Source organism: Trachymyrmex septentrionalis, unplaced genomic scaffold, assembly GCF_001594115.1.
Source record: "Trachymyrmex septentrionalis isolate Tsep2-gDNA-1 unplaced genomic scaffold, Tsep1.0 scaffold37, whole genome shotgun sequence".
NCBI classification, from domain to species: domain Eukaryota; kingdom Metazoa; phylum Arthropoda; class Insecta; order Hymenoptera; family Formicidae; genus Trachymyrmex; species Trachymyrmex septentrionalis.
The window spans coordinates 1799851-1813821 of NW_017305536.1; the positions used below are offsets into that span (position 1 = coordinate 1799851).

Sequence of the window (13971 nt, forward strand, 5' to 3'; positions counted from 1 at the left end):
ACACTTTAAATACCTAGCGCCTTCCCGGTACTAGTGTTAAGATGTTGAACTACTATCCAATATACATTCAATTAAATTGAATTAATATTTCAGAATTAATTGAGAACCGATAAATCATCGGATTCACACTTCTAATATTTAAAATTTAAATTAATTTAGTCAAATAAACAATTTGTTCTCAGTGCACTTTTTCAAATAAATTTTAACATTGTAAATAATAACTACGTTATTTTTTATTTTCAGCTCTGCTGAGTACGCGGACGCTAATAAGCAGATTCTGACCACAAGTCTGACGCATCACTGTAAGTAACTTACGTTTAATATATCTGCTCGGCATTTAACAATACTCTTAGAAATTTGTTAAGAAACAATTCCGTTAGAAAAATAAGAATGTTCATTTAATTTAATTGCTATAAATTCCAATAATTGCTATAAATTCCAAGAACTGCGCTTAATAAAGAGCTTCTCATTTCGACGCATAAAGAAATCCGAATTGAGTTTCATCGTGCAGAGAGATTCTTTTACCCCAGTACCGCGACACGGCAAGACTTTCTTCGTATTTTTGTCGCGTGAATTATTCCTTTCTCGCGGGGGCTCAACGTCGTCTGCACCGTTACGCAACTTGTACTTTAGTACATCCCGACTGTGATTCTTTTGTAGCGGTAGCCGGCTTTCCGTCACTTTGCACGGTTTGCGTCGCGAGAGATGGTGAAACGTTAGACGAGGGTCGCGACTTTCGCATGAAACTTCCTCCACTTTTGTCCCCGGCTGACGCCATAACGACTCTAATCTCCTTACGCTTCAAGCTGTTTTTGCCGACCAAACGAAAGTGCTTACGGCGTTGACCAGTCGGGTAAGAGACTTACAATTTACTTCTATCTAAGGAGCTTTGCAGGACGCGCAGAATGTTGTCGCTATTCCGAGCTTTATTTAATGTTCACGTCATTTTACATTTACGCTACGACGCGAGTTTATCCTGGCACCCACCGATGTAATTTTTTTACGAAAGCGTTCCGGTAAATGCTGTAATGTTGAAAAGAAGCGAGAGAGAAAAACCTGTAGAAATTTTTTGGAGTGATGGAATTAAGAGCGACTTCAAAATCGTAAAGAAATACGGAAACATGTCTCGCGATTGAAGAACAGGAAGATATAAATTCATGTACACATGTGACAATTCTATCGTATAGTTTCGTGAATTTTACAATATTTGTAAAGAACAACTTCTTGCTCTTGTAACTATGTAAATGAGTGTTGGGATTACATCCATGATTAGTGCACAGAGTGCTCCTAAAATGTTTAATCTAACTTCAACAACGCATTCTACTAAACAAAATAATGAGAAAAGTTCATATAAACGAACAACCATCAAACGCTAACTTTTATTTACTTTTGTTTTCTCGCTTTTTAATTTGAGTAGTTGAAGCGATTTGTAATTAGAAGTATTTCTAGAATGTACTAACAGCTAAGAAAAGTTACATTTGAAATATTTATGATATTCGTTCATTCTATTCGATTCTGTGCATTCGCACTATCATATATATGTTCGTTTTCTCACTTCATTGATGCAAATGCAAATTAGAGCAACTGTTTGATAAATTATTTATCTTATACTAAATGTTCATAATTGCGAAATATAATTTGCAATTTTGATCCTTTTCGCATTAAAGTCGTACGATTATTTAATGTAATAATAAGCAACAGAAATAATCTAGTTTAATGATATTACTTAAACCACATCGTTGCAGCGTGTACATGAAATATGCACAATTCCGATACGAATCTGATAGAGAGCATTGAATGTTTTAGATGGCAAAAGTGCATTAAACGATCCATAAAATTTCCTTACGTAAATCTACCAACACGTACAAAATTTCGTTTCTATTTATAGCTTATTCTCTTCTACAGGGTAGTGGAACGTTTCAGAACATTTCACGGATGTAGTGTTGAATGAATCATCTCGCGTTCCTACGCATGACACCCCAGGGGCTTTCGAAGGACAATCCAATTTCCACGACCAGTTTTTCGTTTCAAGAATGTTGTTTTCTGCAGGTCGGAAGTGACAGTCTGAAAGTCTCAGGGACTTGGTGCTTTCTTTTTCGACGATATCAGATAGATTTTGTTTTTTTATCGAATTCGTATCTCTCTGCGAATTAAAAAGTCAAATGTCGCTTGTCCATTTTCGGTTACATAATGTCACTCCAATTTCGCTTAAACACATAGGTACACATATATGAATTATTTATCGTCGCTTATAAAACTCGATTATACTTCGCGGTAAACCTACACCCGTATTTTCGCTTATCGTATTACGCTGCAATTATTGCAAAAATTAATTATTCCTCACGGGACTGGAAGTATTCGACTCATTGGGGAATCGCCATTCGGACGTTTATTTCAGTCCGATATATAATAGCGTTATAATTAAATAATAAATTTCACTTTGATTTACAATTCATTGATAATAAAAAGTTTTTAAAAAAATAATATTAAGAGCTCAGTACATTTATAAGTCTTAAGAAATTAATATTATCATATATGCTTAACAACAAAATAAAAAATGACTTCGGTAACTGACAATTGCTATTTTCGTACAAACGTCTATACACTTCATAACCATAACTTTGTGTGAGACAAATCTCCCACATTCGCGAGCTTAGAAAAACAGATCAGGGTCGACGATTGTGCGACACGTAATCCAACCCAGAGAATCGTTAAATGGTTCGTGCGACTTCGTGTTAGTGAGAAACGACGTTCATCTAGCAGCATCCAATGGAGCCAAAGTGGGTTTACATCGCAGTTAAGTTTCATCGTAACGCCCCCGCGACGGTTGGATGCCGTGATGCTAAACCGCCTTTCCTGTAGTCAGTGACAACGTCGCACAGGGTGGATTTACCGACCATTTGGCAAATGAAGACGAAACTACATCGTAGATTATGGAGAGAGAGTGAGGCAGAGAGTGTAGGACGCAGTGCAAAGTGTCGAGTATCTTAATGTAGGGATATCTATAGACGGATATCTATCGGTAATAGTTAACCACACTGCCGTGATTTCGATAAAAACATTTGTTCGCAGTTGAGAACTTTATCACTTTACTGTTGCAATCAACACGATGTTCCTTGTTCATCGAAACAGGATCTTCTTTGATATTGTATTTCCAGTTATTTTTGAATTTCGATTCCAAAAGCATGCTTTCAAGATCGCAATGCACGCTGCTACGTACGTATATTTGTGATTAAATAGAAGAGTCATTATATACTAAGAATAATTGAGCTTCAAAGAGTCGCTAACAACCGACTTCGTAATCACTGCAATCGAACGGAACGGTCGTTAGGACCCGATGCTTTCCTTCTCTGATCTCGAACGAGACGTCTATAAACGGCGTGGCAATGGACCCGTTTGCTTTCTATCGACTGCTACTTTGAACTTTCGATAGCACTAGTCTATGACACGTGGAAGCTCTCTTGCGAAGTAAATTAAACGGAAATCATTACCCCTCCCCGCCCCCTCTCTCTCTTTCTCCTCTTATTTCGCGCACATCTCTTTCGTCTTTTATCAATGTTATAGTTACTTTTCATTTTGCATATCATTTTGTTTGCAATAAAGAGTAGATATATCTTTTAATTGTTTAACAAAAAAATTTCTGCTCATGATACACAATCTATTAAATTATTAATAGCTCAATATCTATTCATTGTTAAGAATAAAATGCTCCTGTATGGATTGTTACTCGACATATAAAAATTTAAATACATACATAAGATATTGATAAAGTTATAAAATAAATATTAATGTAGTACCGACTATGCTAACGATATTAATGCTAACGAGCAAAAATATACTCTCCAAATTTTCAAGGTGATACATGTATAATTTGTTCGCAAAAAGAGTGCCACATATATGTGACGGTTATTCGATACTTGTGTGTCTGCTCACCGTGCTAAAAATTTCCGGGAAAATAAATACTGCTCTGCTAGAACCACATTCGTGTCAATATATTCACGCCCTAGCGATGCCTCGCAGTTTTTCGATTTTGTCAGGGCAAACAAAATTTATGAGTAAACCGCTTCACTGTAATGTTATAATGCCATCCATCCTCATCGATTATCACCGCTTTTAATAACTTCTATCTCGTCTCCATGAATCATCATCAATCGCGCGACAGATTTTGAAATATATTTAAACCTCTTCTATCAGAGAGATAGAGAGAGAGAGAGAGAGAGGGGGGGGGGGAGAAAAAGAGAGAAGGAAGAGTCATCTAGAAACAGATTCATCTTGATTGACAAATTATAATAGAAAACATGACGCTAAAACATGACATAAGCCATAATATCTATGAACTAAATAATAAACTAATAAATAATGAACTAAATAACTAATAAATATATTTAACTGAACATTTCAACTGAATAAATGTTTCTAGTTAAAATGTAATTTCTTTTGAAATTTGCGATGAATGAATTCAAATGTGATTTCAAATAAATTTATTCAGGTGAAATTTAAAATGAATGAATTTTTTCAAAACTGCTCTTAAAAAATATAAATGTAATTAATGGCGAATGTATGTATATGAGAAAATAAAGGTAGCGTAATACTTCACACGCTTATTGATATGCACATCTAGTGAGTAAACTGAAACAGCGAAAAAAGAACAATGTCGTTAATTCGTCGATACGAACGATCCACTTGATCGAACAAGCAAGCTCATTTTCGTGAGAGATAACACCGGCGCGGGCACGATAGGTCGCGACAAAAGTTAACGAGATGGTGTTAATTAAATCCCGCACGGTCGATCGCAAGTGGGAAAATTTGACAATGGATGTGCCTATACGCTCTCGTCGGTGCATAGGATATATATATATATATATATATATATATATATATACACACACAATACATATACACATACATTACACTTACGCACATACATATAGATATACAATATACGTCAGCTTGTCTATGCATCGACGCGCACCACGACGGATCGGTCGGTGGGCACGGCCAGTGGTCGAACTCCGATGAATCGATGACCGCTTTTAGTAATGATGTGTACATGGCAGGCCATCCTCTCCCGATGGAACGCCGCGTCGGGGTCAACGCAGGACGCCGCGGCCACACCGGAGGATCGTGTGTAGTGGTACACCGGAGTTTGCCGAGGGGGACTTATTACGTCCCTGAAATTACCATATAAATTATCGCGTGATGAACCTGCCGGAGTGCGAAACCGTGCACGCTCCAGCCTTTGTCGAGGTTTCGGTTATGGTTAATCGGCCACGCCTTTTAATTGACATTCTACACCGCAAAATGCCGCGGAGGCCGCCGCTGCCGTGCAATTTTCTTCATCGTGCTATCTATTTGATCCAGAGGAATGATTGACGGCCGAGTTTAGATCAATTTTAGCCAAGTGTTGGGATTTCCGTGTAATCACAAATTTTCTCCAAGACTACAGTATTTATCGTGAAGAAATAACACTTCATTATTTATTTAAAAAATTACTAAAGATATAAAAGACACCTTTTTTTATTCATAATATAAGAATATTTAAATAGGTATTTTAATAAACGAAAAGTGTATTATCCATCTCTCATTCATCATGAGATTACTAATAATCTCTTCATTTATTATGGAAGAATGTTTGTACGTTAAATGCATCAGTAATATTATCTATTCAAAATAGTGTATATAATTCTGTGTATCTTGGATTACGTACGGCAAAGCGCCGAGAAATGCACACGCCGAGCACAAAGTAAATTTATGCCTGTGCATGCAGTATGCGTTATCTAAATTATAAATAGCGACATATGCTATAATTAACGTGTATTCAAATTTCTATTACCAAAGTCAACGAGTGCCTCGCCTGAGACTTGGACGCTTCGAAAATGTTACTCAGATTAAAGCTGTATAATTAATCGGCGCGATGATATCGAGGTGGTCCACAGCTGAAGCTGGGTGAGTGTATCTAATGTTTAAGGTTGTGCCTTCTTGACGAGCAAGGGGTTCACGCGATCCCAATGAATATGCAAAAGTCTTTCTCAAACCATATCTGGCTACACAGGCTGCCAGTCTATGTTTCATGCATTCAGATGCCCTTCTTACATTCCTAAAAGGCGAATGGCGAGCGGACTTGAACAATGTCGTCTAACGTTACCTTCATTAGATGCCGTTTAAAAACCCGGTCCACATTTCTCGTGAAATTCCCACCGCGACGTGGTATGCAAATCCCACTCAATTCGCACGAACACGGGGAAACTCTTAAAGCCTTTTATAGTATGCCTTCTCTAAGACTGAATTCGTGGCCTGAAAGTCGGAGTGCCACTATATTCTCAAGTGTAGGTATCACGAGACGACCTTTCGAGCGGGTTATACATATACGCGTGGCTGAAGAATTTTAACCCCCTTCTAAGAGGTTACGACACGCGCAGACTGATTTATATTTACGGAGTAGCGAATATCGCAGCGCGCCACGAATACTATGAAATCTGACATACGTTTTGCATGGTCCCCCGTGAGCGCAAAGTTTTCGTTTATTTAATACGATAAACGGTGCGCGTAGAACCAAGCATTGCATACTTTCGTTATTCTCACAAGAGCAATTTGGTATTGTCGTTGAGAAATGGTGAAAAAGTTTCGTGTTCCTGTTGACTTATTATTACACAAGTGGCAACAGTTTCTTGGCAATAATAAACACGTGCGACATGCCTCAATATTAAGAACTTCTACTCCAATACTCGTCTCCTATATCTGACGTCGGATGCAGCCAACGAATTTTCCCAAAATTGTATCGTGCCCCCTCGTAAAATTACAATTTTTTATACAAATTACTTTGCCTTACTAGAACTTGCTGAACATTCCTGCAACAACCTTATTAACCATGATATCTCACAGTACGTGATAAGAAAAAGACCTTGCGTTTAATCCTTTCTTGCGAGCTTTTTCTATTATTTCCATCGAAACTCTTCGTGTGTTAATTGTATCTGATTTTATAATAAGACTAAAAACTTTATTTTTGTTAAATGTCTTTATGAAGTAAAATCTTTTCGTTAATTATCAGTAGATTATAAATAAACATTAGGTTAATATCTCTTTACAAAAAAAAAAAGACATTTCATGCTTTTATTCCAAAAGCTTTTTATGTTAAACTTTTATGTGTACGGCAGTATGTGATAATGGCAGAGTCATACTCGCAGTCAACAAGTCCCTGACAACCCTCTTCGTGAAGCACTTTATATCGTACAGGCCCATTATATTATCAGCCACGTGTTATAAGTTATAGCAATAAGAGCTTCCCATGGCTGGATAGTCTACTTTATGTTTACGACCCCTTGTAAAAATTTTCTATTAAAACGACGAATGCCGTTCGCAACCGTGAAATAGGCAGTACAGTGTGTAATACTGCAGAATGTATACAATGCTACATTATCTATTTTTTTTCCACTATATGGAACTTTTCCTCTGTTACGATGGCATGAAAAACTGCGCCTTGAACGTTGCTGTAATCGCGCACGTAAATTGAAAATTATTCCTCGATCGTTTATTCACAAAACTAATTTCGAAACACGAGCTTGTTCAAGACTATCGTTCAAATAATACAACTATAGTCGATTTTATCAAAAATAAATGGTGCAAAAATTGTTATACGGTAAAATGTCCTAAAAGTGTTGTACGACAATTAAATATTTATGAAATAACAAGTAATTTAAATTACATAAGTAAAATGTATAACTTCGCAAATATAATAATTTACAGTTTAATAACTGTATAGTTCCTTTAATTAATAACTAAAATGAATTAAAATAACAAAATATATGTGCTTATTATTTTTATATTTATAAAACTATGGAATTTTATCAAATATCTTTTAATATTCCTGTTTACTTTTCTGTTGTTCATTGATTAATGAAATAAAATTTGTTGCGCAGAATCCATATCCAAGTCAGATAAAGAGAATCACAGGATACGAATGTCAAATTGACACAATTGATATAAAGCATCACTTCACGCATCATATTAACTGCTTCAGTGCCGCTTAGTTAAGAATCGGGGTTATGAGAAATATCGGTCAATAAAATGAAATCACGCGAAGATTGATAGAAGAAGATCATTCTTAATGTTCCTTTCGTTTTGCTCGGAAAGAGGCACTCGACTATGCTTGCGGGTTCTTCGTTAACTGAGCTCGCACCGCGAAAGGTTTCCGATTCATTTACAGTTTGACAAGTCGCCCACATTCTCAACGCACTTACGCGAACGAAGGAGGATGCGAAGGGCCGACAAAACAAAACACCGTAAAGTGCTCTTGTGTGTAGAGGATGCGACCTGTTAGCTACTATTGAAGCAAGTGAGAAAAGTGGCTGTGAGAGGTGCACGGCGATGCATAAGGGCGCGTTTCCCAAGTACGGTTTATCCCTCGCCCGGCTTTGCGACGCATTGAGATTTATTAACGTGACGCCCGACACCGCAGGATGTGTGCCCATAAATTTCACGGTTGCAAATTTCTGGGAATTCACGCCGATATGCTCGTGGTTATGAACCGTCTCGTTTAAACCCTCACCCTATTCCTCCCTCGCCCGATTTGGAATTATGCCTGGATAAAGCTCGTCATTCTGCAACGCGGTTCCCTCTATTTACAACATTTGAGTATTACGATGATTACCGAATCATTTTTAAAAACGTGTGCACGAAAGCGTTGTTTATCAAATATGTATTATAAATTTATGACATATATATTACAACCATTATTGTACTTTACAAAATCGATTTGGCGCGGCTTGTGTGTGTATGTGTGTGTGTGTTTGCCACATATACAGAATTTAATTTACTTCCATCTCATTCAATTTTCATATAATATTTACCGAGCAAATTCCCTGACCAATTCTATCGGATACAGCCATCGGTAAACGGCCGTATTTATTTTCTTTTATTGAAACGCGGGATCGTGCGCGCTTCATGAGATTGTTTTTGCCATATTCACATTTATATCACGTTTGAAAGTCCACAATTATTACGTATCATTAATCGTGCAAATATAATCGATGAGCTATCTTCGCGTGCCGACAATGACAATGGATTAGCATTAATTCTGTTCTTCGAATACGTGACCGAAAACGTAACACAGCCATCCCATTTCTGATACCAGACCTAAACTGAAATTTCATAGTCCAAGGAACAGTGAGTGATCTTAAGACATCACCGTTCGGTTCTCCCTCGGAGCATCAATCAGCGGTCCCTGCAATCAAGGGAGAGCAACGGCGAGCGAGGACGTCTCCATGGGAATTTCGAGAGGCATCCACCACTCAATTATCTTGAGCCACCATACACATTCAAGATCTTATCGATCTACAGAGGTCTCTATTTGAAGAAAGGTCAACGAGAAAATTCTACGGAAATCTAAAGTTGCTTCCTACCGCGCTGATAACGAATATCAAATGTTCAGATTGATGATAAGTTTTCACCAATTATATCAGCAAAATTAGAAATCGAATTTAAACATAATAAAATCGCTTCAAATAGTTGGTAATTAAATAATCGAAACGTATAGAATGTATTACGTATAATATATATATATAACCTTATCAATCTGTGTATTTTTCATCTATCAAATATAATATAAGTTCAAAAACTACTTTCGTTATTGGGAATGTTATCGAAACCAGAACATTATCTCCTTTACGTATTAGAACTGACAATGCATATTAATGTATCCTACAGCCTAGATATAAACAAACCTGTCAGTACCAAAGCCAGAATTATCTGCATTGAATATCAGCAAATGTTGAGTATGCAATTCGATTTCGTTCGGCCCTGAATGATTTCGAGCAACGGCCGTGAATGCCTAATGAGTCGCTGTTGTTCGACATTGACGTATACTATCGGAGCTCCATGTAATGGCATCATTGTTATTCCACGCAACAATTTTCATGTTATATTTACCTCGCCATTTGGCATTCTCACGCAAATCTCAAGATTCTCTCTGACGCGCAGACAAACGTATTAAAAGCAGAATTTAGTACGCCTCTCTTGTACATCGTGATTGCTTCGAACGTAGAATTGATTTCAATATGTTTGAAAAATCTATCTCGAATTATAAAAGAGATATTTCCTACACGCATAATAAAATCTATAAGGAATCTGTCTAACTTTCAGTTTTCCTAATACTTGTTTGTAAAACTTATTATATGCTCCGATCATTGTTGTATAAATTGTCAATCGCTTGTTGTAGATGCTGCAGTGATGGACAGCGAGGGCACGTTGGGCCGCGGCCATGCAAATGGGGGCCGTGGGCTGCGCCGTCAGCGGTCCCTGGAATGGAGAGAACGGCGCGGTTATGGAGCCGGTGGACAATCCAGCAGCGATGATGAAGATAACGCACGTCACGCTGTGGGGCCCGTGTCAAGTTCATCCGTTACAAGAGGCGCTCGTAGTCCCGGTCAGGTCTTTGCCTCCATTTTGGCGCAACAATATGGCAGTAAGTGACATCCTTCAGTGTGGCATTCTTTGCTGTTAATTTACTTCTTTCTCCAGAAATCTTATCGTCAGTAGAGCATCTCAATTGCATTAAAAAAAAAAAAAAAAGATAACTTAAATAACTTTTTGCATTTAAAAATACTTCTTTGTTCATTCTTCGTTAATTTTAAATTTATTTTGCATTTTTTAACATAAAGTAGCTTAGATATTCTAACGAATAAACTGGCAAGAAAACAAACTTGCTGATATGCGCTGCATTTATATATATATTCGATACATGTCGTGAATCTGCGTTACGATTCCATGTTTGTTATATTCACGGAACGATACTCATGTATATTTGCAGTCGTCCGAATCTATACCGAAAAAACGTGATTCTGCCAGCAATCACTGTTTCGTTGTTTATTTTTTCATCGATATCTACTTTTGATTTACAGTTGATCCTGTTTTCATGGACGAATCCAATGACAATATAATATTATAATATTTGTTCAATATGATGATTTTTCGATCGAGAGATGCAATTTTAGTACACGCTCCATAACTTGTTCTTTTGTAGTAAAGTATCTTCATTTAATGCTTAACGGTATTTATACCTAAAATGTATCATTAAATTGTGTGGTTAAGTTTATAAGTTAATTTTATGAGATATAATACAAACTGTAGGTTTTAATTCAATACTAAGAATAATTTAAAATATTGCCTTATTGTCGATATAAAAATATCACTCGTTGGATAATGGAAAAACCGTTTAGTAAAATAATAACTTTCCTGCGTAATGGCAATCTCAATATTTCAATAAATACTTGTTCCGATAAGCATAACAAACTGATATAACAATATTTATTTTCTTCCTCCGATTGTAAGTAACTTCAGTTGTATTATTCTCCATCAAACTATACTCAATTTTCGAATTAAAAAAGCAATAACACAAGAAAAATCTCTAGATTTAATAAAAGAGGCATACCTCAATGAGAACGCGAAAAGTTAATACCAGATTTTCCACGTGAATGAATGCAACGTATAAATGACAAGGAACGTTATCAACTATCGTTTAATTAAGTCCGATTGCGTATCGTGACTTTCGCAACTGCTTTAATTGCGGCGCGTCGGGCTAAAGTTGCTTCTTTTTCCTCTATTTGATCTGGTATACCAATAACCAAGTTTTACGTGCCTCGTTCATCATATTCCATCAAACACCCAGGAGCTCGCCCATTCAGTCCGCTTCCCTTAATCTCGCCTCGGCTTTCCACCAAACGCGTAGATTAAAGGATTTACGAAATTAGTTTTACTTCCTCGCGTCGTCTACAAGCACTGCCGGATATTACGTTCGAAGACCAAAATCAAGATTGCTGCGCGCCCGGCAACCTCCTTCTAATATAATACCTAATATAATGGGTGTGAGCACTTTGAAAAGTAAATGAAGCCTCACGAATAATAATTTTCACGGACGCGCGTGCATTTTATGTATATACAGAGCAACGTGAGTTACATCTCGCAGCTGTCTCGTGCCCTCTTGATTGTGTCAATCTGATATGAATCTACTTCACACGCATAAAAAATACATTCTAGCACTAACGGCGATCCAATGGACTAGAAAGAATAATGCAATAAGTTAGGATAAGTTGTCTCATATGTTATTCCGTTATCTGCCCCCCCCTAATATCTGCTTCATCATCTCCCTCGTCGCTTCTATATTCCCACGTTTCATCGATTCGTCTTGAGGTCGAACAAAGTAGGGGACGTTGCGCGCATCGACGATAGGGACGAACTCAATTAATAGCGATAGTCCGACTTATACTATATTGCTTGGTTGCGGTATCCAGCAAAAAAGAGAGAGGGAGAACGAGAGGAGAAAGAAAGAGAGGGAGCGTCCAGTAGTCCACCTCATGTCTGTATGCATTTGTTCCAATTCACTTGCTGCCGATTACCGCGCTGCCTCTCCGCGTCGATCCCACGTCGTCGTCCTACCCCATTTTCATCCCTATTCTCCCATTTCCTCTGCCCCGTATCTGCGCCGGCCCCTTCTCCCGAGCCCATCTACCACTCGACTCCGTGGATACAGCACAGTGTCACGTAACCGCACTCGAAATGTATCGAAAGAGGCGATGTACCGACAACGTAATGACTCGCCTTTACTAGCCCGCAGCTTCTCCTGCTTGTTCCATTTCGTTTCCGCATACCATCCTCTCATCCGCCTATTTGATACGCACTTTATTGCGAATCAATATTATGCAGTTTCCCGCGCTGATACAATCTCCAACGTTTTCCACCTTTGAAAGAATGCCTGCGTGGTTATATTATTTCGAAATCTCGTCATTTATTAATATATCTTTTGTCTGCTGGCAATATTCATTGTAATTAATAATGGAAGAACGATCAAGGATTTTATTCGTATTGTTTGCACAACTTGACGCTGCACGATAGATATTAAAATTTTAATCGTTTCTTTGATAATATCTATCGTTAATAATAAATCGCGGGAAAAAAACCCGATAATTACGACAAGTCGCTCCACGCGCGAAAAATCAATAAGGTATCGCATTAAAATAATAAATTGATAGTTCTGATATTTTCCAAATCGCACTCACATTTCATCCTCCTTGGATATTCCCTAACAAGGATATATATGTCACGTCATTATCATCTCTACTACGGTATAATGGAAAGAGATCTCCTCTTTCCCATGCCTTCTTAGCTCGGATCAAAATACCTATTATAGCTCTTCGTCAGAAATGGAGGAAAGTACAGTCTCTTTATTAATGATATCCGATGTGTCACGTTACAAGAGGGCCGTAGCGTGTCGATATGGATGGCAGCTCTTAATCTCCGTCCGCATAGTCATCAATATATTGATGTCCAGCCGTGGGGTCCTGTCTCCAGGCTAGCCTGGACCAAGCGCCGGCCTAGACATTATATTGCCAGCTCATTACACCCCCAGCAACGGTTCATATCACGCTTTACTACCTTCCGGAAAATGTTGTCCTCCGAAATGGCAATGTGTGCAGAAATCTCGCGTATACGATGACATCGTATAACGGCGCTACGTGCATTATCCCCAAGAGATTATATAAATTGGTAATTTGGTACGGCGAAATAAATACAATGACAGTCTACGGGATTATTACGCGAGTACACGCCTATCTGTTTATCGGCCCGTTTCATTCGCGTTAATCAAATATACGTTTATATGCGTTATTCAATATATGGATATTGATACACATTGATTCATACGTGTCTATTGTTCATATTTTGAATCGCCTTTTCTCCCTCTCTCTCTTCCCCTCTCTTCCCGTGTCGATAAATTTTGAAATCGATCAAAAGCAACGCATGCATTACTATCGTTTATGAACCGACGCAAGCGACTAAATCTCGAGGTTGCAATCATATAAAATCATCGATTTATATTTGTATCAAATATTTACAGATCACATCATTACGTTCTGTGGATAGCTACTGGTCACCCGAAATGAATAAAACAAATTCATAGATACATATCATAGCAAAGTGTGT

The 13971-nt window shown here is 37.7% G+C and overlaps 1 protein-coding gene across 1 annotated transcript in view; it reads left to right on the forward strand.

The window, feature by feature from the left end:
• The window catches only part of LOC108750630 (teneurin-a), a 487296-nt gene that overhangs the window by 146679 nt on the left and 326646 nt on the right, over positions 1 to 13971 (forward strand). The window contains exons 3-4 of the mRNA XM_018490196.1: positions 244 to 302; positions 10214 to 10459. Coding sequence (XP_018345698.1) covers positions 10225 to 10459 — 235 coding nt within the window. The 5' untranslated portion in view covers positions 244 to 302; positions 10214 to 10224. The remainder of the gene's footprint in view (positions 1 to 243; positions 303 to 10213; positions 10460 to 13971) is intronic.